We start from the raw sequence: 23967 nt of genomic DNA, 5'->3' as shown, positions 1-23967 counted from the left end.
AAATCATCTAGTAAAATAAAAATTAGTTTATTGTACATATGCCTGAGAGGAAAGGTTTGAGGAAGAATTGGAGCTTCATTACATGAAGTTTAAGATTGGAGGAAAAGGGGGTGCCTGGGTGGCTCAGTTGGTTAGGCTCAGGTCATGATCTCACAGTCAGTGAGTTCAAGCCCCGCGTCAGGCTCTGTGCTGACAACTCAGAGCCTGGAGCCTGTTTCAGATTCTGTCTCCCTCTCTCTCTGCCCCTCCCCCACTTGTGCTCCCTCGCTCTCTTGTTCTCTCTCTCAAAATAAATAAAACATTAAAAAAAATTTTAAAAAAAGAGTGGAGGAAAAAAAGAAACAAGAGATTTTCCAAAACTATCCACGAGAACAGAAGTACAAGTGAAACATGGAAAGTGAGGCAGAAGTGTGATAAAGGGTTTTATTTTAAATACCTTGATTGTCAAGATACAGCAGAATGTCAATTTAAAGATGTATTTGGAATAGGTAAAGATCTGGTTTGCATCCTTTGACTAAAAGGTCCATTCCTTGAGAGGAGCTTGGTGACTCAGTTGGTTGAGAGTCCAACTTCAGCTCAGGTCATGATCTCGCGATTTGTGAGTTTGAGCCCCACGTCGGGCTCTGTGCTGACAGCTCAGAGCCTGGAACCTGCTTCATATTCTGTGTCCCCCTCTCTCTCCGCCCCACCCCTGTTTGTGCTCTGTCTCTCCCTGTCTTTCAAAAATGAGTAAACATAAAAACAAAATTTTTAAGGTCGATTCCTTGAGATGTAAAGGATCAGAAAAAGTTTTCTGCATGTTTCATGTTCTGTCACCAAGTCTTGAGGCACACCCAAGTTATATATATGACAGGGAATCTGAAGAATCAAAAGGGTTTAATGAGGATTGGCAAAGGAAGGAAAAGAATGGTAACTCCAGAAATCTTAGAATGAGTTTCCAAAGTGAGAAAATAATTAGTAGTGTCCAGAAAAATTAGGGTTGACAGGATTGAAAGTAAGTCACTGAATTAAGCTAGATGATTACTGGTGATCTTTTCCCCAAAAGCTGTTAATCCTCAAGAAAATGAAGCCGTACTATCCAAACCTCCTTCATATCCAATGAAAGGAACCTCTTACCTTCTAGTTCTCTGCTACTATTGCTGCCACGTGCAATGCACAGAAAATAAAAACCACCGAATTCTTGTTTAGACATCACTCATTGTATGTTCGGCTTTACCTAAATAGCTCCTTATTCATTTGTTGTTTTAGTATTTCATTGGTTTTCACAGTCCATTTGCCCTCTTGAAAAAAAGAATGTGATTTCTTTAAGGTGGGATAAATATGAATAAATATGGTGAGTTTTCCTTCTTCTTTTTTTTAGGTGTCCCCATTGCCTGACAACTACAGAACATCTAATTATATACATAATTCTTAAAAAGCATTTTTGGACATTGCTTACTAAACTGCCGTTTATGGAAAAAATTATGTAGTATTTTCTCAATTACTATATCCAGCTCTTTCTTTACATTTTTTTATTCTAATAGAAACATTGATTAGTTGGGGAAATGTGAAAGCCTTGTTCATTCTTATTGGCAATTTCTTCAGGATTCACTTTCTATGACTTTTGTTACCATGTCCTGTTCATGACCTCTGTCTGATGTGTGCCCTTTTTCCCCTTTATTTCATCTTCAACTCTCATTTCTGTAACATTTCTTTGCTTTCATCACGCTGGTTTATTTTCCCCTTTCTCTCTTCCCTGCTCTCATCTCCTCCAATTATATAATGATGCAGAGCATTTGAAAATCAGGATGAAAAGGCAGTCACTTTATTTAGCCAATCAAGTTTATTCTACTGGATGTCTCCAACATGATTTGTCATTTTTGTTTTGATACAGTATTCATTTTCTCAACATTATTGGACAATCACGAAGAATATCATTAACTCTTACTTGTTATTTTGTAACATTAAAAAACACAATTTTTATATCCAAAAGGAAAAAGTCTCTTCAACAAATGGTGTTGGGAAAACTGGACAGCAACTTTCAAAGGAATTAAACTGGACCACTTTCTTACACCATACACGAAAATAAATTCAGAACAGATTAAAGACCTAAATGTGAGACCTGAAACCATAAAAATCCTAGACAAGAAAGCACAGGCAGTAACCTCTTTGACATCGGCTCTAGCAACTTCTTTCTAGATATATCTCCTGAAGCAAGGGAATCAAAAGCAAAAATAAACTACTGGACTTCATCAAAATAAAAAGCTTCTACACAGCAAAGGAAACAACGAACAAAACTAAAAGACAAACTACAGAATGGGAGAAGATATTTACAGATGACGTATGTGATAAAAGGTTAGTATCCAAAATATATAAAGAACTTACAAAACTCAACACCCCGGAAATGAATAATCTAAGTAGAAAATGGGCTGAAGACATGAATAAACATTTTTTCCAAAGAAGGCATACAGATAGCCAACAGACACATGAAAAAAATGCTCAACATCACTCATCGTCAGGGAAATACAGATCAAAACCACAATGAGATACCACCTCATACTTATCAGAATGACTAAAATTAGCACAAGAAACATCAGGTGTTGGGAAGGATGCAGAGAAAGGGGAACCCGCTTAAACTGTTGATGGGAATGCAAACTGGCATGGCCACTCTGGAAAACACTATGGAGGTTCCTTAAAAACTTAAAGATAGCACCACCCTATGCCTCTACCCTATGATCCAGCTTGCACTACTAGGCATTTACCCAAAGAATACAAAAATACTAATTCAAAGGGATATATGCACCCTAGTGTTTATAGCAGCATTATCTATAATAGCCAAATTATTAACGTAATTTTTTGGTATTATCTTTGCTGACATTAGACGAGTTTACTTTGAACAGACTTAATTTTTTACAACAGTTTTTGGTTCACAGCAAAATTGAATATCTGGAACAGAGTTCCCACTCATGCGCAGCCTTTCCCACTATCAACATCAGGCATCAGAGTGGTACATTTGTTACAGTCAGTGTAACAATGTAACTCACACTGACACATCATTATCACCCAAAGTATATACTTTATATTATGGTTTACTCTTAATGATGTACATTCTATGGATTCGAACAAATGTATAGTGACATGTATCCACTATTATAGTATCATACAAAATAGTGTCACTGCCCCAGAAATCCTCAGTGCTCTGCCTGTTCATCCTTGCTTTCCCTTTAACCCCTGGTAACTACTAATCTTGTCACTGTCTCTATAGTTTTATCTTTTCCAGAATGTCACATAGTTGTAGTCATACAATATGTAGTCTTTTCAGTTTGGCTTTTTTCACCTAGGAATATGCATTTAAGCTTCCTCCATGTCTTTTCATTAGTTTTTAAGTGCTGAGTAACAGTCCGTTGTCTGGATGTACCACAGTTTACTTATCATTCAATTCACCTACCAAAGGACATCTTTGTTGCTTCTGAATTTTGGCAATTATGAGTAAATCTGCTGTAAATGTCTATGTGCCAGTTTTTGTTCTCAACTCCCTTGGGTAAATACCAAGGAGTGTGATTGCTGGATCATATGGTTAAGGCTGTGTTTAGTTTTTATAAGAAACTACCAAACTGTCATCGAGTGTGGCTACATGATTTTATATTCCCACCAGCAATGAATGAGAATTCTTGTTGCTCAGCATCCTCATCAGCATTTAGTGTTATCAATATTTTGGACTTTTGCCATTCTAATAGATGTGTGGTGTTATCACATTGTTTTAGTCACCAGCTTTACTCCTGAACTCACCCAAGTAGTAGAGAAGGGGATTCTAGAGGGAAAACGAAGTATGATTTCCAAAAGGAAGGTAAATAAATGCTAGAGGGCAAAAATATAGATACTTTCTCACATGTTTTATCAAAATCACATTGCTATTACAAATTCAGAGTAAATTAATTAAACCTCCACCCCAAATAATAGATCTAGAAGGTAGTACCTTGAATACCACTCTGAAAATCTATATCCGTTCCCTAAATTCTTTTAATTTCCATTCACTCTATAACATTTGCAATCTAGCTTGACCTCGGTTACTTTGATGAAGTGCTCTTGGTCTTTTCTCAATCTTCATAATCTTTAATTAATCCTGTTCCTTGATAATATTGGCCACCACCTCCTTGAAAAATTCCCCTCTAATGGTTACATGTCCCTGTACCATTCTGACTTGTACTCGCTCAAGATTTCTTCTGTTTCCTTCAGTAGTTTCTCTGTTTCTTACCTTCAACAAGTATATACTCCCCAGTTCCTTTTATGGCTACATTTTTTTAATTTTTTCATATTTTCTGTCTCTGGGATTTCATCTTCTCCCACAGTCTACTTTTCAGCTTTATGCAGATGATTCTCAAGTCACTCTTTTTCTGATCTTTCTGCTGATAACTACTCTTTCTCCTTAACTCTAGATCCTTATTTCTGACTGGCTGCTGGATGTGACTCTATTCAGTATTTGTCAAGTTCGTTGTGTACAAACCTTGAACTCATTGTCCTCTCCAAATGTACTTTCTCCTTATTTTTATTATTTAACACAACTTTTCCCCCCTAATAACTCAGGAGAAGAATACTGGCATCATTTCTTACAGCTCTCTCTCTTTTAGCATGACATTAAGTTGGTTATCTAGTTCTTTACATGCTAGTCTAATTTATCTTTTACACCATTCCATCTCCATGCCCATCTCTCTAGTGAAAGTAGTATCTTGCCTAAACTCTTGGAGAACATAAAGCTTCCTTAAGTGGACTCCTTGCTTTCATTATCCCCAAATTCTGTCCCACTGCCATCTTGATTTTTTCTTCCTAGATTTTGTTTCTGTGCACAAAAATGTGTAATACAGCTACATTTTTTTCTAAGTAAAAAAGATATTTAGCCACGAATTGAAGACTGTCCAACATGTTAACCATAACGTCCTTTCTCAGTCTTACTCTCGGGACCCCCCTACGTGTATCCTTTACTCCAGTAGTATGGAGTCATTAGATGGATACTCTCTTACTGTGCCTTATGCTTCTCTCCTCTCTTGCCTTTGCTTTTTCTATCTTATTTGTCTTCCTTTCTTCTTCACTTTCTTTAACTGTTTATATCCTACCCATGATATTCCTGGCAGATTGAGCTTGAGCTCAAACATTCATGGCCCCACCTGATGAACTGTCTGCCCTAACACTTCGTTTCTTCCTTTCTTGTGACAAATAATCAGCTATATCTTATAATGTTTAAGCACTTGTTATTAACACTAGGTCATAAATTTCTTGAGGACTATTCCCTTTTTATCTTTATACTCTCTGTAACAACTATTCGTTCTGGAATAAGATCTTTGAATTTATAATTGTTATTTTCTTCATTTTTTCTTCTTACAGAATTTTATAGACATGTGCTTCCTTTTCCTGTTGCATACCATTTAATGAAAGTCAATTTCTTGTTTATTTTTCTTTTATCTTGTTGTTAGAGAAAAAATGCTCCAAACAGACTAGAATATAAAAATACAACCTTTAGACAGATTGTCAGTGTAAAATTTAAATTATCACTAAGATTTTCACTTTACATATGATGACCCTTAAACTTCTCTATCAAATAATTAATCTATTTAAATTTTATCTTTAAGTTAAAATTGTGAAGTTATTTATGTGAATATAAAACTTATATCAACTAAACAGGGGATCTTAAACAAAATAACTGAATAATGGAAAGCTCCAGGTTAAAAAATGGGGAAATATATTAAAATTTCTTTGGGGCCCAGGCTTTATTGCTTATGGCAAACTTGATGCTAAAATGTACCATACATCACTACAGTGGCAGCCTTGAGAAAATGAAAAATACAAAGCTTTACATAAATCAGCCAAAAGATCATATTAAAATGCATAACCTTTAACAGAAGAATCAAGACTTTTACTTTTCACCATTACAAGCTTTTTCTTCCTTATATAGTTGTTTTAGATTTTCCAAACAGCTTTATGGGAAATAATATTTCAAATTAATTGTTGGCAAAGCCACTGCATATTTAAAGAAACAGGTTCACAGAAATTTAGCCCCAGTTTTATTAATGGACTCTACTATTACTTAGTACTTAATTTTGATTTTTGAAATAATCTCATGGGACAATTATATATTTTACATAATTGTAAAGGCCCACATTCGTGGAAGTTATAACTTTTAAATATACCATAGTCTCATAGTCCATTCTTGGCTCTTTCACTTTATTTTGCTTTATTTCAAACTATCATCAAATATCTTGAAAAACTTTATAACATTAAGCTATCTCCTTTTATTTTTTGCTTCAATCTAACAAATACCTATGGACACCTACTCTGTTTAAAAAATCTCTTAGGCCCCTATGGAATTCACTATAAATAAGGACAAATTACAGAGTAATTTTAATTCTAACTTCAAAATGAAGCTATTCTGGGAATCATGATTACCGTGACAGATTTCTAGTCCATCTAGAGTGATGTGTAGGATTTGATCCTGTTTTTCTGAAAAATATTGGTGGAGGCAAGGAGCTTATGTATTTATTTATATTTGAATAAGGAGAATAGGGATGGGCATATAATAACCAGAGTGATAATATTGGTTTCTTTGGGGGAAAGGGGCATGAAGAGAGAAAATAGAAAAGCTTAATACTTACATATCTGTAATTGGTGACATCTTATAATGAGCATATACTTGTACATTTTAAGTATTTGATTAAGAAAATTAACTTCAAGGGGCAGGGTGGAGATGGTGTAGTGAGTTTTAGTGCTAAATAAATATTTAAATGTGATTCTGCAACATTATTTAGTAGTCTAAGTAGAAAGAGACATATTAGTGCCCTTTAAAACTTTCCATGGAACTCAAGTGAAAATGGTACCCACAATGTGGGATGAAATCTAGTTGATCCTATACTAAAGTCTACTTAGAGATTGCCGGGGAAAAGTATATGTATAAAAGAGACTGAAAGCATTCAGATGGAAGGCCTCTTGAGTTTGTTATGCATGAAAATTTGCTCTCACCACTCATAGCAACGTGTATAAACTGGAAGATCCTATCCATAGAGGTATGCTGCCACTGTTCTATGCCACCTCAAAAATATTTCCTTACAGAAGGGACAAAAAAAGGAAGATAAATGATGATTTTTATTCACCAACATTTGGTTCAGTACAGCTTTCCTACCCCATCTTTCCTACTTCCGCATCTTTGTCCTCAAGCTAAAGAGGAGGAAAATGATTTGGTAAGGGGAAACAAGGCATTTCAGAAGCTTTAAAACCTAATTCTATAAACTTCAATGACATAACTTGAGATTCAGAGAGATTTTGGCTTTGGGTACCAGTAAGTCACTATTGCTACAAAAGGTCATTGGAGCAGAGTAATCAAGCATCAGATTCACTCAAATTTAGAGAACTACTTGACTCATTTCTGTCCCAAATGCATGAATTTCAATACTAGCAATAATATACCACTGTGTCGACAAGTCAAGAATCAAATTGGACAGCGGAAGAGTATTTTTCATTCCAAAATCCGTGGTGGACCTATCAGTTTGGGGGAAGGTAATATAAAATAACCAATCAATTTTCTTCTCTGCTTTTAAACTCTAGTTGACTATATATTATTTCCTAGTGTTTAGTTGTTATGCTCTCCTATGTGGCTTGTTGTTGTTGTTATTTTTAAAATAAAGTTTCTGATATTTTTTATAAAGTTTCACTTTGTTGATTTCTTATAAAAGAGAAGTGGGGAAAGTATTAAAAGAAATAAAAGAAAAGTGGAATACTGTTCGTTTGTTTAACACATATTTATTGAGTGTTTACATCTATATACCTAGCACTGTTCATATAGTAGGGATGCAATAGTGAACTGAACACCCAAAAATCATTTCTTTCCTGAAGCTATTATCCTATGGATAGCCTATGGATCCTATGGAGTGAGACAAATAAATATATAAACTAAAGAAAATGGTGGGAAAGTTTCCTCACTGCCCAAAGAAATGGGGATTCAATTTTATGGAATAAGCATAGTCTGAGAATCCTGGGCTTCCATGGTGATAGACTTAAACCCAGATTCAGAGTAATAAGACCAGAAGTTTTGGTCATATGGCAGAGAGTGGTGGTGAGCTATGACTGTTTGGGTTAAGGTCGGGAAGGGGAGAGGGTCTTGTGAAACATCTATAGGTATAGCCAAAGAGTGATTCAGTGAATTGGAAAATAGGTGAAAAGAAAATATTAAGAATGAAGCATGTAGAAAAACAAAGATAGAAAGCACACATTAGAGGTTAGGAGAAGTAGAAACAACGAAGTGGTCTAGAATACATATAACTGGTGTCAGAAAGAAAGGAGAGGGATAATGGGAAAGATTCAATATTTCAAAAGATAATGACTGAGAACTTTCCAAAGTTGATGAAACACACCAAGGTACAGATTCAAGAGGTCTTAATGAAACCCAAGCTGAATAAAATAGAATTCTATAGGCATATGCTGATGAAATTGCTAAAAACAAATGCAAAGAAATTAAAAACAGTTAAAGTGTCTTCAAAACAGGCTACTCTCAGACTATTAGAATAAAATCTAGCTTTTAAACAGAAAAAAAGAAAAAAAGGAGAAACCCAAACAATGGAATCATATCTTTTGTAATACTAGATGAAAATAACTGTCATCCTAGAATTCTGTACCCAGCAAAAATATCCTTTAGACATAAAAGCAAGGGCACTTCCAGGATGACAGTAATGGCATTTGTCAAATTCATTGATGGTACATTTATGGTTTGTCCACTTCACTGCAATTTGTTTCCTCAAGGAATAGGCAAATATAATTCCAGATAATAACATTCATGTTAAGGTCTTAACATCCTTTAGCATCCTTTGGTGTGAACCTGCTAATAATAAATTTTCTTAGTTTTTCTTTGAAATTTTCTTAACTTAACTTTTGTTTTATCCCAACATTTTATTAAAGAAAATTTTAAACATTCAGAAAAGTTGAAGGAATGATAAAGACCTTCCCGGATAAACAAAAGCTGAGGGAGTCCATCAACTGCTAAACATGCCTGTCTTACAAGTATTGCTAAAGTGAGTTCTTTATGTTGAAAAGGAAAAAGAAACAAAAGGACACTAGACAGCAACACTAAAGCATATGAAAATGTAGAGCTTTCTGGCAAAGGTGAATATACGTACAGAAACCTGTACTACTATGATGGTGTCATGTAAACTACTTTTAATTCTGATATAGAATTTTACAAATAAAAATTTAAAAATAAGAATACAAAATATATGAAGATGTAATTTGTGACATTGGTAATATAAAATGGAAGAGGAAGAATGTAAAGGAGTAGAGTTTTTTATATGACTGATATTATTAGTTTGAATAGATTATTATAACAGTAAGATATCTGTTTCCTGTAATTCCCATAGTAACCACAAAGAAAATACCTATGGAAAATGCAGAAAAGAAAGTAAGAAAGCAACCAAAGCATGCCACTACAAAACAAACAAATAAACAAACAAAAAACAAACCTGTGAAACACACCAAGGACAGCTGCAAGAGAAGAATGACAAAATAATTACAGGACATGAAGAAAACAATGAACAAAATGACAGTAGTAAATTCTACTCTATCAGTAATTACTTTAAATGTAAATAAGTTAAACTCCTTCAATCAAAGACAGAGTGGCTGAACGGATAAAAAAAATAAGCTTATACTATATGCTATCTATAGGAGACACATTTTAGACATAAAGACGTACAAAAACTGGACATGAAAGGATAGAAAAAGATATTCCATGAAAATGGTAATCAAAACAGAGAAAGAGTTGCCATACATATATCAGATAAATAGACTTCAAGTCAAAAATTGTCACAAGAGACAAGGACATTATGATAAAAAAAAAAAGTCAATTCGCAAGGAAGGTATAACAATAAATAAATATGCACCTAACAGCAGAGCACCCAAATATACAAAGCAAATATTGACACAATAATACTAAAGATTTTGATATTTCTTCTTCAATAATATATAGATCAACCAATTCAAAGATCAGTAAAGAAACAGAGGACTTGAACAATAGTGTAGACTAATTGGACCTAATAGACATAAAAATAGCACTCCACCCAATAATAGCAGTATGTACATTCTTCTTAAGCGCACAAGAAACATTCTACAGGATAGATCACTTGTGAGGCCACAAAACAAATCTTAACAAGTTTAAGATTTAAATCCTATCAAGTATCTTTTCCAATTACAATGAAATGAAGCTAGAAGTCAATAGCAAAAGGAAAATGGAAAATTTACAAAGCTACTAAAATTTAAAAATACATTCTTGGGGTGCCTGGGTGGCTCAGGTGGTTAAGCAGCCGACTTTGGCTCAGGTCATGATATCTCCATCCGTGGGTTCGAGCCCCATATCAGATTCTGTGCTGCCACCTCAGAGCCTGGAGCCTGCTTTGGATTCTGTGTGTCCCTCTCTCTGCCCTTTCCCTGCTCGTACTCTGTCTCTCTCTCTCTCTCTCAAAAATAAATAAACATAAAAAAAAAAAAATACGTTCTTGAACAATCAATAGGTCAAAGAAAAAAGTCATAAGAAATTAGAAAATATCTTAAGGAAAAAAATAATAACAGGGGCACCTGGGTGGCTAGTCTGTTGAGCATCCGACTCTTGATTTCAAGTCAGGTCATGATCCCAGGGTCATGGGATCAAGCCCACACTGAGCTCCATGCTGAGAGTGGAGCCTGCTTAAGATTCTCCCTCTGCCCCTCCCCACCACTCAGCACTGTCTCTCTAAAAGAAAAAAAGAAAAAAAAAATACCAAAACTTATGAGATACAGCAAAAGCAGCACCAAAAGGTAAATTTATAGCAGTGAACACATACATTAAAAACAAAAGCAAGGTGTGGGGGCAGGGCGGTGACTTCTGGGTGGCTCAGTCAGTTAAGCAACTAACTTTGGCTCAGGTTAGGATCTCACAGTTTGTGGGTTCAAGCCCTGCATCAGTTTCCACGCTGACAGTGCAGAGCCTGCTTGGGATTCTCTCTCTATCACACTCTCGCTGTCCCTCCCCACTTGTGCTTTCTCTCTCTCTCAAAATAAATAAAATTCTTAAAAATTAAAAAAAAAAAGCAAAGATCTCAGATCTACAATGTAACTTTACATTTCAGGGAACTAGAAAAAGAACACACTAAATAGAAAGCTAGCAGAGAAAAGGAAATAATAAAGATTAAAACAGGAATAAAAGAAAGAATAAACAATAGAAAAAAATGAAACAGTTTTTTTTTAAATATCAACAAAATTGACAAACTTTAGCTAGACTAAGAAAAGTAGAAGACTCAACAAAAATAAAATACAATAGAGGAAACATTGCAATTGGTGTAACAGAAATAAACAGGATAAGAGACTACTACTATAACAATTATATGCCAACAAATTGGATAACCTACAAGAAATGGATAAAGCTCTAGAAATATACAACCTACCAAGACTAAATCATGAAGAATTTTAAATCTGAGAAGAACTGGTACTAGTAAGGAGATGAAATTAGTAATCAAAACTTCCCAACAAAGAAAAACCCAGAACCAGATGACTTCACTGAAAAATTCTGTGAAACTTTTAAAGAAGAATTAACAGGAATTCTTTTTGAACAAATATTTTTTTTTAATTTTTTTTTAAACGTTTACTTATTTTTGAGACAGAGAGAGACAGAGCATGAACAGGGGAGGGGCAGAGAGAGGGAGAAACAGAATCCAAAACAGGCTCCAGGCTCTGAGCTGTCAGCACAGAGCCCGACGTGGGGCTCGAACTCACGGACCGTGAGATCATGACCTGAGCCGAAGTCGGACGCTTAACCGACCCAGCCACCCAGGCGCCCCAGAATTAACAGGAATTCTTAAACTCTTCCAAGAAAGTGAAGAGGAGGGAATACTTTCAAACTCATTTTATGAAGTTGGTATTACCCTGATACCAAATCAGGCAAAGATAATACAAGAAAAGTACAGTCCAATATCCCTGATGAATGTTGACACAAAAATCCTCAACAAAATATAAGGAAACTAAACTCAACAATACATTAAAACTGTTATATACCAAGACCAAGTGAGATTTATTCATTTAATATGAAGACGGTTCAGGATATGAAAATCAAACAATATAATATATCACAGTAAAGGACAGTAACTACCTACCTTAATTGATAGAGCAAAAGCATTTGACACAATTCAACACACTTTCACGATGGAAACACTCAGCAAACTAAAATTATAAGGAAATTACCTCAACAGAATAAAAACCATAAATGAAAGTCCATAGCTATCGTTATTGTCAAAGGTAAAAAAACAAACTTTCCCTCTAAGATTAGGAAGAAGGCAAGGATTCCTTTCTCACCATTTCTATCCAACACAGTACTAAAAGCCCTAAACAGAACAATTAGATAAGAAAAAGAAATAAAAGGCATCCAAATCAAAAAGGAAGAAGTAAAATTTTCTCTGTTGGCAGATGCTATGTTCTTACATGTAGAAAACCTTAAGGAAGGATTTTGTTCAAAAAAAATTGTTAGAGGCATGCCTGGGTGGCTTAGTTGGTTAAGCATCTGACTTCAGCTCAGGTCATGATCTTACGGTTTGTGAGTTCAAGGCCCACGTCGGGGCCTGTGCTGATGGCTCAGAGCCTGGAGCCTGCTTTGGATTCTGTGTCTCCCTCTCTCTTTGCCTCTCTCTCTCTTTTTCTCTCTTTCTCTGTATACCTCTCTCTCAAAAATAAACAAACATTCAAAAAATTGTTAGAACTTAATAAGTGAATTCGGCAAAGTTGCAAGATACAAAACTAGTTGCAACGCACAAAGCCAGTTGCATTTCTATACACTAAAAACAATCTGTAAAGGAAATTAAGAAAATAGTCCTGCTCACAATTGCCTCAAAAATAATAAAATTCTTAGGAATAAACTTAGCCAAGAAGATGAATAGCTTATACAGTAAAAACCACAACAAAAAAAATGCTGAAAAAAATTAAAGAAGACAAATAAACAGTAAGACGTTCCATGTTTGTAGGTTGGAAGACTTAGTATTGTCAAATTATCCATACTACCCAGAATAATCCAAAAATTTAATGCAATCCCTATCAAAATTCCAATTGCTTTTTTTAATTGTTATTTTGCAGAAATAGAAAAGACCAGCCTAAAATTCATATACATTCTCAAAGGACCCCAAATATCCCAGTAATCTTGAAAAAATAACAATGCTTTATACTTTCTAATTTTAAAAAATATTACAAAGTTACAGTAGTTAAAACAGTATGGTACCAACATAAAGAATAGAGAACCCAGAAATACACCCTCTTGTATATGGTCAAATGCCTTCAACAAGAGTACCAAGGCTACACAATAGGGAAAGAATGCCATTTTCAACAAATGGTGTTGAGAAAACTGGAAATCCATAAACAAGAGAACAAATTTGGGCTCTTCCCTTGCACTATTTACAAAAATTAATTCAAAATGGATTAATGACCTAAACATAAGACCTGAAACTATAAAACTCCTAAAAAAACATAGGAGAAAATCTTCATGATACTGGATTTGACAGTGATGTCTTGGATATGACTCCAAAAACACAGATAACAAAAGCAAGAATAGACAAATGGAATACATCCAACTTAAAAACTTGTGCACAGAAAATCAATCAATCAACAACACAGTGAAAAGGCAACTTATACAATGGAAGAAAACATCTGCAAATCATATTAGTGGGATGCCTGGGTGGCACAATCAGTTGAGCGTCCAACTCTTGATTTCATCCCAGATCTCACCTCAGTGTGGAGCCTGCTTAGGATTCTCTCTCCCCCACTCTCTCTCTGCCTCTCTGCTGCTCATGCTCTCTCTCAAAATGGATACATAAATATTAAAAACACACACACATTATTATACAGGATATATAAAATACTCTAACTCAATCACAAAAATAATCCAATTAAAAATAGCAAAGGACTTGAATATACTCTCTCCAACAAAGGTAGACAAATGGCCAACAGCTGTATAAAAAAATGTTTAGCATCACTAATTATTAGGGATACGCAAATAAAAACCACAGTGATATATCTCCTCATTCAGTAGGGTTGCACTATCAAAAAAGGAAGAGGGGTGCCTGGGTGGCTCAGTCAGTCGGCTAAGTGTCAGACTTCAGCTCAGGTCATGATCTCGCAGTTTGTGGTTCGAGCCCCACATCAGTCTCTGTGCTGACAGCTCAGAGTTTGGGCTTTGGATTCAGTGTCTCCCTCTCTCTCTGACCACCCCCTGCTTGCACTTTCTCTCTCTGTCTCAAAAATAAATTAACTTTTTAAAAAAAAATTTTAAAGAAAGAAGAGAAGGAGAATAAGGAAAAGGTAGATAAGGAGAAGAATAAGGAGGAGGAGGAGAAGGAGGAGGAGAAATACCAAATGGTGGTGAGGATGTGGAGAAATGGAAACACTTGGGCACTTTTCGTAAGAATGTGATGGTGCAGCCATTATAGAAAAACAATACAGAGATTCCTCAAAAAATTAAAAGTAGAACATGACCCAGAAATCCTTCTGGGTGTTTATCCAAAAGAATTGAAATTAAGGTCTTAAATAGTACTATCACACTCATTGTAGCATTATTCACAATAGTTGATATGTGGCAACAACCTAAATATTCACTAAGAAATGAATGGATAATGATAAGTGGTATATACATACAGTGGACTATTATTCAGTCTTAAAAAAGAAGGAAATCCTGTCATATGCAACATCATGGGCAAACCTTTAGATTATTATGCTATGTAAAATAAGCCCATCATAAAAAAAGACAATTTCTTCATGATTCTACTTATCTGAAATATCTAAAGTACTCCAACTCTTAGAAACAGAAAGTATAATATTGGTTGCCAGGAGCTAGGGGGAGGGAGAACTGAATATTTGTTCAGTGAGTATATACTATCAGTTTTACAAGATGAAAAATTCTAGAGATCTGTCGCACAATATGTATATAGTTAACATGGCTGTACTGTACATTTGAAAATGGTTAAGATGGTAAATTTTATGTTGCAAGTTTTTAATTACAATTTTAAAAAGATAGATTGAAAATATTCATATATGGAAACTAAACAAATTTCTAAGTAATCCATGATACACAGAATGAATCCCAAGGGAAATTAATAATTTCTTGAACAAATTGCCAATGAAAAATTTGACATATCAAAATTATAAAATAACATTAAAGCAGTATTTCTAATGTAATCTATAGCCTCAAATATATATCTGAAATATATATCTACATATATAGCCTCAAATATATATCTACATAGGTATCTATATAGATGTAGACATATGTTAGATAAGAAGGATGGCTGAAAATCAATGAGCTAAGCCATCATCATAAGAAGTTAGATAAAAAATAGCAATTTAACCCAAAGAAACAAAAATAATAAAGTTTAAAAAGAAATTAAATAGAATAGAAACATACAGTAGAGAGATCACCAAAGCCAACAGTTCATTCTTGGAAATGACTAAACTGAATTCATCCCTGGCAACACTGAGATTGAAGTGAAGGCACAAATAGAGTTGATCCTTGAACAACATAGGTTTGAACTGCGTAGGTCTGCCTGAACATGGATTTTTTTCCATAAAGACGTTACTGTAAATATATTTTCTCTTCCTTGTGATTTTCTTAACATTTCCTTTACTATTTTACTTCATTGTAAGAATATAGTATATAATACATAGAACATCCAAATTATGTGTTACTTGACTGACTGTTGATGTAATCTGTAAGGCCTCTAGTCAACAGTGGGCTATTAGTAGTTACATTTTTAAGGAGTCAAAAGTTATATGTGGATTTCCAACTGCACAAGGGTTTGGTGTCTCTAACCCTCCATGTTGTTCAAGGGTCAACTATGAACAGTACCAGAAATCTTAAAAGGAAGACATCCTTATGGTTCTTTCAGATGTTAAAAGGAAAAAAGAAGATACTGCCAACCACTTCATGCTAATAAACTTGAAAACCTAGATGAATTGGAAATTTCCTTTAAAAAAAAACTGACACCAGAAATAATTCAGCAAATCTGAATAGTCCTTTGTATTAGATAAATTTATTACTAAAGATCTTCACACACTTCCAGGTCTAAATGGCTTCACTTGTAAGTTTTGCCAAGCATTTAAGGGCAAAATTGCCAATTTTATAGAAACTTTTCAAAAAAAAACAGCAGAGGAGACTCATTATTTTGTTACTATAATGTTATTTAGTTATTACAATGTAGATTCTGTTAAGTATAACTGACATTTCTGTTTACAATGCTTTGGAAAGGATGACTGCATATCCTTTCAGTGTTATTCTGGGGTATTATTAAACCCACTCAAGGAATATTTCATTGTCTAGGAGATGAACTTGTATTTCACTTAAAATTTACTGATTAAGGCCTAGACTCTGTGAAGTTGCTAATTGATATGTAGATTTTTGCTCAGCAGGGATGTGAATGCTTTCTGTGAAGTAGAACAGAGCCCTGCAGGACATTAACCATTTTTGTATATTTATCCCTGTCTTATTCTAGAGTTCTTTCATTAGTGTAACTTCTCTGATTTCCTTGGACTAGTTTTACTCAGTGGGTAAAATCAATCTTTACTGATATTTGATATATGTTCAATCTATATTTGTCTTAGATTCATGATTCTAATTTTTTTAAATATACTTGGAAATAACAAAATCTGATAATTAAGGAATTTATTAAGAAATTTAAAAAATAGTAAAGCAATCACAGTCATGAACATAGATTTTTAAATCCTTCAAAAAATATTATCAAATAGCACCTGTAATGTATAAAATGAATAATCAAGTTAGGTTATTCCAGGAATGCAAGGCTGACTTAACAACTGGAAATCAGTCAATGAATTCACCATATAAACAAAATAACAAAGACAAAAGCATAGGACCATTGCCAATGATGCAGCAAACATCCTACTTTCAGTGTGAGTTGATGAAATCTTTTCATCTGAGTTTAAAGACACGATAAAAATGCTTGAAATCATTACCTCTGTTCAACCAGTAGAGAAGGCAAGAAAAATAAATAAATGTATAAGTTAGGGAAAGGAAGAAAGAAACCTATTATTATTTGAAGATTATAAGTGTATAAATAGAAAACATAAAACAAATCTACAAACTTCTTAGAATTAATAGTAAGTTTTGTAAAGTTTCTGGATACAAGGTTAATGTAGAAAAAAGTTTTATTTATGTATTCCCAGAAAGAGAAAGGGATCCAGGCTGACTTTCACTTTCATGTTGACCAACCTTGAACAAATTTTCTAACCTCTCTTATCCCAGTTTGACCTTTAAAATAGGGATGATAATATTGAATTTTATAGATAATAAACCATGTTTTCCATACTTTAACATCTTTGAAATTATGTGTCTCCCAGTGGATGTTGTCTTGGATTTGATGAATGTAAGGTAATTTTGAAGATTAAGTGAATAAATAAATATAAGGTATGCCTGGCACTTAACAAATGTTCAATAAACGTTAGCTATAATTATAGTTTTCTTACATTATGTTTTCTAACAAGTTATTGTTTGCATAAAGCTTCTGGTTTTTTATAAATTGACTTTATAGCACTAACTCAAAAAAATTTTATTATTTCTAGTATCTTTTTTGTTAATTCTCTTGGATTTCCCAAGAATATACAAGTGACCCTTGAACAACACAGGTTTGAACTGCATGGGCCTGTTATATACAGATTCATTTTTTAATACAATACTGTAAATGTATTTAGTCTTCCTTATGATTTTCTTAACATTTTCTTTGCTCTAGCTTGCTTTATTGTAATAATTCATTATATAATAAATAACATTTAAAATGTGTGTTAACTGACTGTTTATGTCATCCATAAAGTTTCCAGTCAACAGTGAGCTATTAGTAGGTAAGTTTTGTTTTGTTTTGTTTTTAACATTTATTTATTTTTGAGACAGAGAGAGACAGAGCATGAACGGGGGAGGGGCAGAGAGAGAGGGAGACACAGAATCAGAAGCAGGCTCCAGGCTACGAGCTGTCAGCCCAGAGCCCAACGCGGGGCTCGAACTCACAGACCGCGAGATCGTGACCTGAGCCGAAGTCGGACGCTCAACCGACTGAGCCACCCAGGCGCCCCTAGTAGGTAAGTTTTTAAGGAGTCAAAAGCTATACACAAAATAAGCCAGTCAGAGAAACACGAATACCATATGATCTCACTTATATGTGGAATTTAAAAAACAAAACAAATGAACATGGTGGGGGGTGGGGGGGAGAAGAGAAGCAAACTGAAAAACATACTCTTAACTATAGAGAACAAACTGATGGTTACCAGAGAGGAGGTGGGTAGGGGATGGGTGAAATACGTGAAGGGGATTAAGGAGGGCACTTGTGATCAGCACTGGGTGTTCTATATAAGTAAAGAATCACTAAATTCTACACCTGAAACTAATATTACACTATGTGTTAACGAACTGGAATTTAAATGAAAATTTGGAAAAAGGGAAAGTAAGTTATATGCAGATTTTCAACTGCACAGGGAGGTCAGCATCCTCCTCATTGTTCAAGGGTCAACTGTATATGTATCAACTAATTAGGATATTTTTACATCTCACTTATTCTTCTTAAGTGTTACTTTTTAAGTACCTTAAGAACAATTACAATAACAATAGCAGTGATAGCAATAATAATAATGACAATAATGAAAGCCAACACTAATGCAGAACTTACTGTATATAACAGATACTCTTCTAAGCATTTTAAATATGGACATGCTTGCATTTTTCTTTTTAAGGGCAATAGTTAAATTATAGTACATCAGCTCAGTGGAAGACATCCATTCAAAATATTTATTATACAGGGTATACAACATTGATAATTACATATTGCATACCATTAAATGCACAATTTTATTTTATTTTATTTTATTTTATTTTCAATATATGAAGTTTATTGTCAAATTGGTTTCCATACAACACCCAGTGCTCATCCCAAAAGGTGCCCTCCTCAGTACCCATCACCCACCCTCCCCTCCCTCCCACCCCCCATCAACCCTCAGTTTGTTCTCAGTTTTTAAGAGTCTCTTATGCTTTGGCTCTCTTCCACTCTAACCTCTTTTTTTTTTTTTTCTTCCCCTCCCCCATGGATTTCTGTTAAGTTTCTCAGGATCCACATAAGAGTGAAACCATATGGTATCTGTCTTTCTCTGTATGGCTTATTTCACTTAGCAAAACACTCTCCAGTTCCATCCATGTTGCTACAAAGGGCCATATTGCATTCTTTCTCATTGCCACGTAGTACTCCATTGTGTATATAAACCACAATTTCTTTATCCATTCATCAGTTGATGGACATTTAGGCTCTTTCCATAATTTGGCTATTGGGGTACAAGTGCTATAACATTGGGGTACAAGTGCTATAAACATTGGGGTACAAGTGCCCCTATGCATCAGTACTCCTGTATCCCTTGGGTAAATTCCTAGCAGTGCTATTGCTGGGTCATAGGGTAGGTCTATTTTTAATTTTTTGAGGAACCTCCACACTGTTTTCCAGAGTGGCTGCACCAATTTGCATTCCCACCAACAGTGCAAGAGGGTTCCTGTTTCTCCACATCCTCGCCAGCATCTATAGTCTCCTGATTTGTTCATTTTGGCCACACTGACTGGTGTGAGGTGATATCTGAGTGTGGTTTTGATTTGTATTTCCCTGATGAGGAGCGATGTTGAGCATCTTTTCATGTGCCTGTTGGCCATCTGGCTGTCTTCTTTAGAGAAGTGTCTATTCATGTTTTCTGCCCATTTCTTCACTGGATTATTTGTTTTTCAGGTGTGGAGTTTGGTGAGCTTTTTATAGATTTTGGATACTAGCCCTTTGTCCGATATGTCATTTGCTAATATCTTTTCTCATTCCGTTGGTTGCCTTTTAGTTTTGTTGGTTGTTTCCTTTGCTGTAAATGCACAATTTTAAAGACACAATTATGCCTATGGTATGATTATAGATGTTTAAAATTTATGCGCCTGAAAAAAGGACAGAAAGAAACATGGAGAATGATTTGTTAGGAAAGAATTCTAGATTTTTCACTTCTTTTTTAAATTGTTTTTTAATGTTTATTTGTATTTTGAGAGAGAGAGAGAGAGACAGAGACAGAGACAGAGACAGAGACAGAATTTGAAGCAGGCTCCAGGCTCTGAGCTGTCAGTAGAGAGCCCGTCACCGGGCTTGAACTCACGAGCCATGAGATCATGACCTGACCTTAAGTCAGATGCTTAACCAATTGAGCCACCCAGGTGCCCCTGGATTTTTTGCTTCTAAATTTATCTTTTTTTGTGTGATGATAAAATTAGGCAATAATATTTTATAATTTCTTAATGGTTTATAATCTAAGGATACAATCTATACTTAACATGGTAAAGATTGGGAAGAACTTCCCAATTTGCTGCAAATACAAAATTTCTCTGAGAAAACAGTGTAATGCTCTTATTGTTACATTTGACCTTTTTAATATATTAAAGGTGGCATTAGGAATTGAAGTTCTTGGAAGCAGTAAAATAGTTGTGGACAGAATAGAAAAAGAAAGTCTCAAGAAGAATTAATGATAATGCAACACCTCCCCCAAATAGGTCAGTCTCAAATATTATAAATGAGCTAATATCTAACAGTGCTAATATTATTAAATAATATTAGTATTTAATAATATCTATTAATTAGAAAATGGCTACTGTAATCATAGAAAATGTTCACATTGTTATGTTATTTGAGCGGTAGTACTTTCACAATGAATGTTAGCGGTATATCGGGTGCCACATTACATCAAAAGTTCTACCCTTATTGAGCAAATACTATCTACTATGATACTTTGCAGCTACATATTTGAGTCTCTGTTGATCTTTTTATATATGTGTATAAGTTCATGGATTGTTGATCCAATTCAAACACATAAAACCTTTTATTGAGAAATATTTGATATATATCACAGTATAAGTTTAAGGTGTACCGCATGATGGTTTCATTCACATATGTAGTAAAATAATCACCACAATAAATTCATCAATAACATCCATCTTCTCATAGATACAATAAAAGAAAAGAAAAAAGAAAGGGAAAACTTTTTCTCCTTATGATGAGAACTCTTAGGACTTACTTTTTTTTTTAATGTTTATTTATTATTGAGAGACAGAGAGAGAGAGAGACAGAGCATGAGCATGGGAGGGGCAGAGACAGGAGGAGACACAGAATCCCAAGTAGGCTCCAGGCTCTGAGCTGTCAGTACAGAGCAACGCAGGGCTCGAACTCACAAACTGCAAGATCATGACCTGAGCCAAAGTAGGACACTTAACCAACTGAGCCACCCAGGTGCTCCAGGGTTTACTTCTTAACAACTTTCCTATATAACGTACAGCAGTGTTCACTGTAATCATATTGTACATTACATATATACTATCTTTTTTCTAATAGTGTAACCAAGGGGTAAGGTTTCACGTCCCTTTAAAAATAAGATCCTCCACTGCTTTAAAAGTGATTTCCCTGGATTAGGTTCAAAAGTAGTTCAAGTTCATTTTGAAATAAGGTAGAAACTGCTATCTGCTTATATTTTTGTACATTCTTTAACTGTAACATAATACATAAATAGTGAATTTTCTATATTTTTTATAACTAAAGTTCAGAACAAAATGATGGGCTTTGGTAACCTATTTTTTATTTTGTTTATAATGGAGACCATGGTGCACATGTAGGAAAATATTTTACACAATATTATAGCATGTATTATTTAACTGCTTCTTTTTATTGATTCAGTTTGATATCAATCACTTGGTCATTCACTTCCTTAAATAAGTGAATATTTAATGAGAGAATATAAATCCTTTGGGAATCTTTTCTAAACTTCCTTTTAAGCCTCTCCTGAATTGTATTTACTAGAAGAATGAAGGACAGTAATTGAGTCTTCTGAGAACTTTCAATGTACAGCTTTACTTAACTAGAGACTTTCTGTTTTTAGGTCAAGTATTTATGTATATTTTGAATTTCTGGTTTACACTTTTGACCCACGTCAATTATAAGCTAAGTTTCCATTCCATTGCAAATAATGGGGCGTTCAGTTTGGAACAAGTATTTTTCTAAAGATAGAGACCATTTTTTATTTTATTTTTATTTATTTTTATTTTTTATTTATTTTTATTTTTTTAAATATGAAATTTAATTTCAAATTGGTTTCCATACAATACCCAGTGCTCATCCCAAAAGGTGCCCTCCTCAATACCCATCACCCACCCTCCCTTCCCTCCCACCCCCCATCAGCCCTCAGTTTGTTCTCAGTTTTTAAGAGAGAGACCATTTTTTAAATGGATTTAGGATTGGCAGTTATATTTTCTCTTTGAACTTAGTATATGTCCCGCCACTCCTTTTTCTTTCTAACCTGGCTTCCCTTTATCATCAGTGGTAATTATAAACTTCTGAAAAGTAAAGGTACCTAATAATAAAACATAGACTTGATGTTTTAAACTTATCTTGTTTGATTACTTCAGGTTTAATTATAAGTTATTTCATCTGCCTAAGCACAGCTAACTGTTATTAAAAATGGAAAGTAACAAGTGCCTTATCCAGGAAAAAATCTAGATTAATCAGTTTAGTCCCATTAATTTTGAGTATCCTTCTATATGCGAAGCTTCCTACCTCTCCTCAATTTTTTCTTAATAAAATTATATTTTCCACATGAGAAACAAATGTTGCTAGGTATTGTTTTAAATATCATATTTTCTAAATGTTAGAAATAGATCACATGGGCATTTATTGCTTTGGCATATTTTTACAGTTTTCCTACTAAATTGTATCATTAGCTAGATGAGAGGAGAGATCACTTTTCTCTTGGTGACTGCAGACATCACAGTATATATAATATTGCAGAGGCATTTACTAGGCATTCAATAAATATTTGTTGAGAGGCACCTGGGTGGTTCAGTCGGTTGAGTATCATTCTCTTGATTTCGGCTCAGGTGGTGATCCCAGGGTCGTGGGATAAAGCCCCGCATCAGGGTGCACTCTGAGTAGAGCCTGCTTAAGATTCTCTCTCTCTGTCCTTCTGCCCCTCTCTCCTGCTCCTTCTAAATACATACATACATACATACATACATACATACATACATACATACATATTTGTTGAATTAAGTTGAGGTGAATTAGTCATCTCCTTAAATTTGTCAGAGGATGATTGATTTAAAAGCCATCTTTTACAGCAGTCTAGAGCCCTACTATTCATTGTCACCATAGATAAAATAGTTATTGGAATATGAGGTAGTATATAATAGAAAATAAGGCAGCAATATAACTAAAAGGACCTCATGCACTGTTGTGTTATGGGCATCATCTCTTTTTATCTGTGTGCAGATATTAATATAAGTTAGCGTTGACTATTCACAGAAAGAAAAGTGAACACATGGGAGATAATTCATTGGCAACTACTGAATCTTAAAGTCAAAATCCTTCTATATTGCTTAGTGGAGATTTTAAATTAAATAACATTGGATACTTAAGAATTTTACCTGTTAATAATTCATATGTGAATTAATTACTAAGGCATATATTTAGATCAGGTTGTGGATTTTGCTTCAGCCATTTATTGTACTATCTGCTAAGATATCTTACACTTTGTTATAGTTCATCAAACTATAGTCTGTCAAAATTCAATAAACCATCATTGACAAGACAGTTGATGATATTAAAGAATTATTTTTTTAGGTGTGATAATTGTATTGTGGTTGTATTTAAAAAGAAAAAATGAGTTTTCTGCCTTAACTTACTGAAATATATACAGATGAAATAGTATATCTGGGATTCCTCCAACATAATCACAGTGAGGATAAAGAGGTGGGTGAAAGTACAGATGAAAAGATTAGCTTTGAATTGACAAATGTTAAAGCTGAGTGGGAGGAATACTAGGCTGAGTCTCATTCTTCATTTGACTGTATCCAAAGGAAGGAAGTCAGACAACTCATGAATTACAGAACCTCTATTTAATATTATT

The 23967-nt window shown here is 34.3% G+C and overlaps 1 protein-coding gene across 3 annotated transcripts in view; it reads left to right on the top strand.

Annotated features, from left to right (window-relative positions):
* Positions 1–8549, top strand: part of DPH6 (diphthamine biosynthesis 6) — a 343777-nt gene extending 335228 nt beyond the window's left edge. For all 3 annotated transcript variants that reach the window (XM_049613292.1, XM_049613294.1, XM_049613293.1), the window contains one exon: positions 1361–8549. In XM_049613292.1, coding sequence (XP_049469249.1) covers positions 1361–1414 — 54 coding nt within the window. In that variant the 3' untranslated portion in view covers positions 1415–8549. The remainder of the gene's footprint in view (positions 1–1360) is intronic.
* Positions 8550–23967: the final 15418 nt, after the last annotated feature.

This window comes from Panthera uncia (assembly GCF_023721935.1).
Source record: "Panthera uncia isolate 11264 chromosome B3 unlocalized genomic scaffold, Puncia_PCG_1.0 HiC_scaffold_1, whole genome shotgun sequence".
NCBI classification, from domain to species: domain Eukaryota; kingdom Metazoa; phylum Chordata; class Mammalia; order Carnivora; family Felidae; genus Panthera; species Panthera uncia.
Note: the sequence above shows the minus strand (reverse complement) of the source record. Positions and strands in the feature narration are given on the sequence as shown.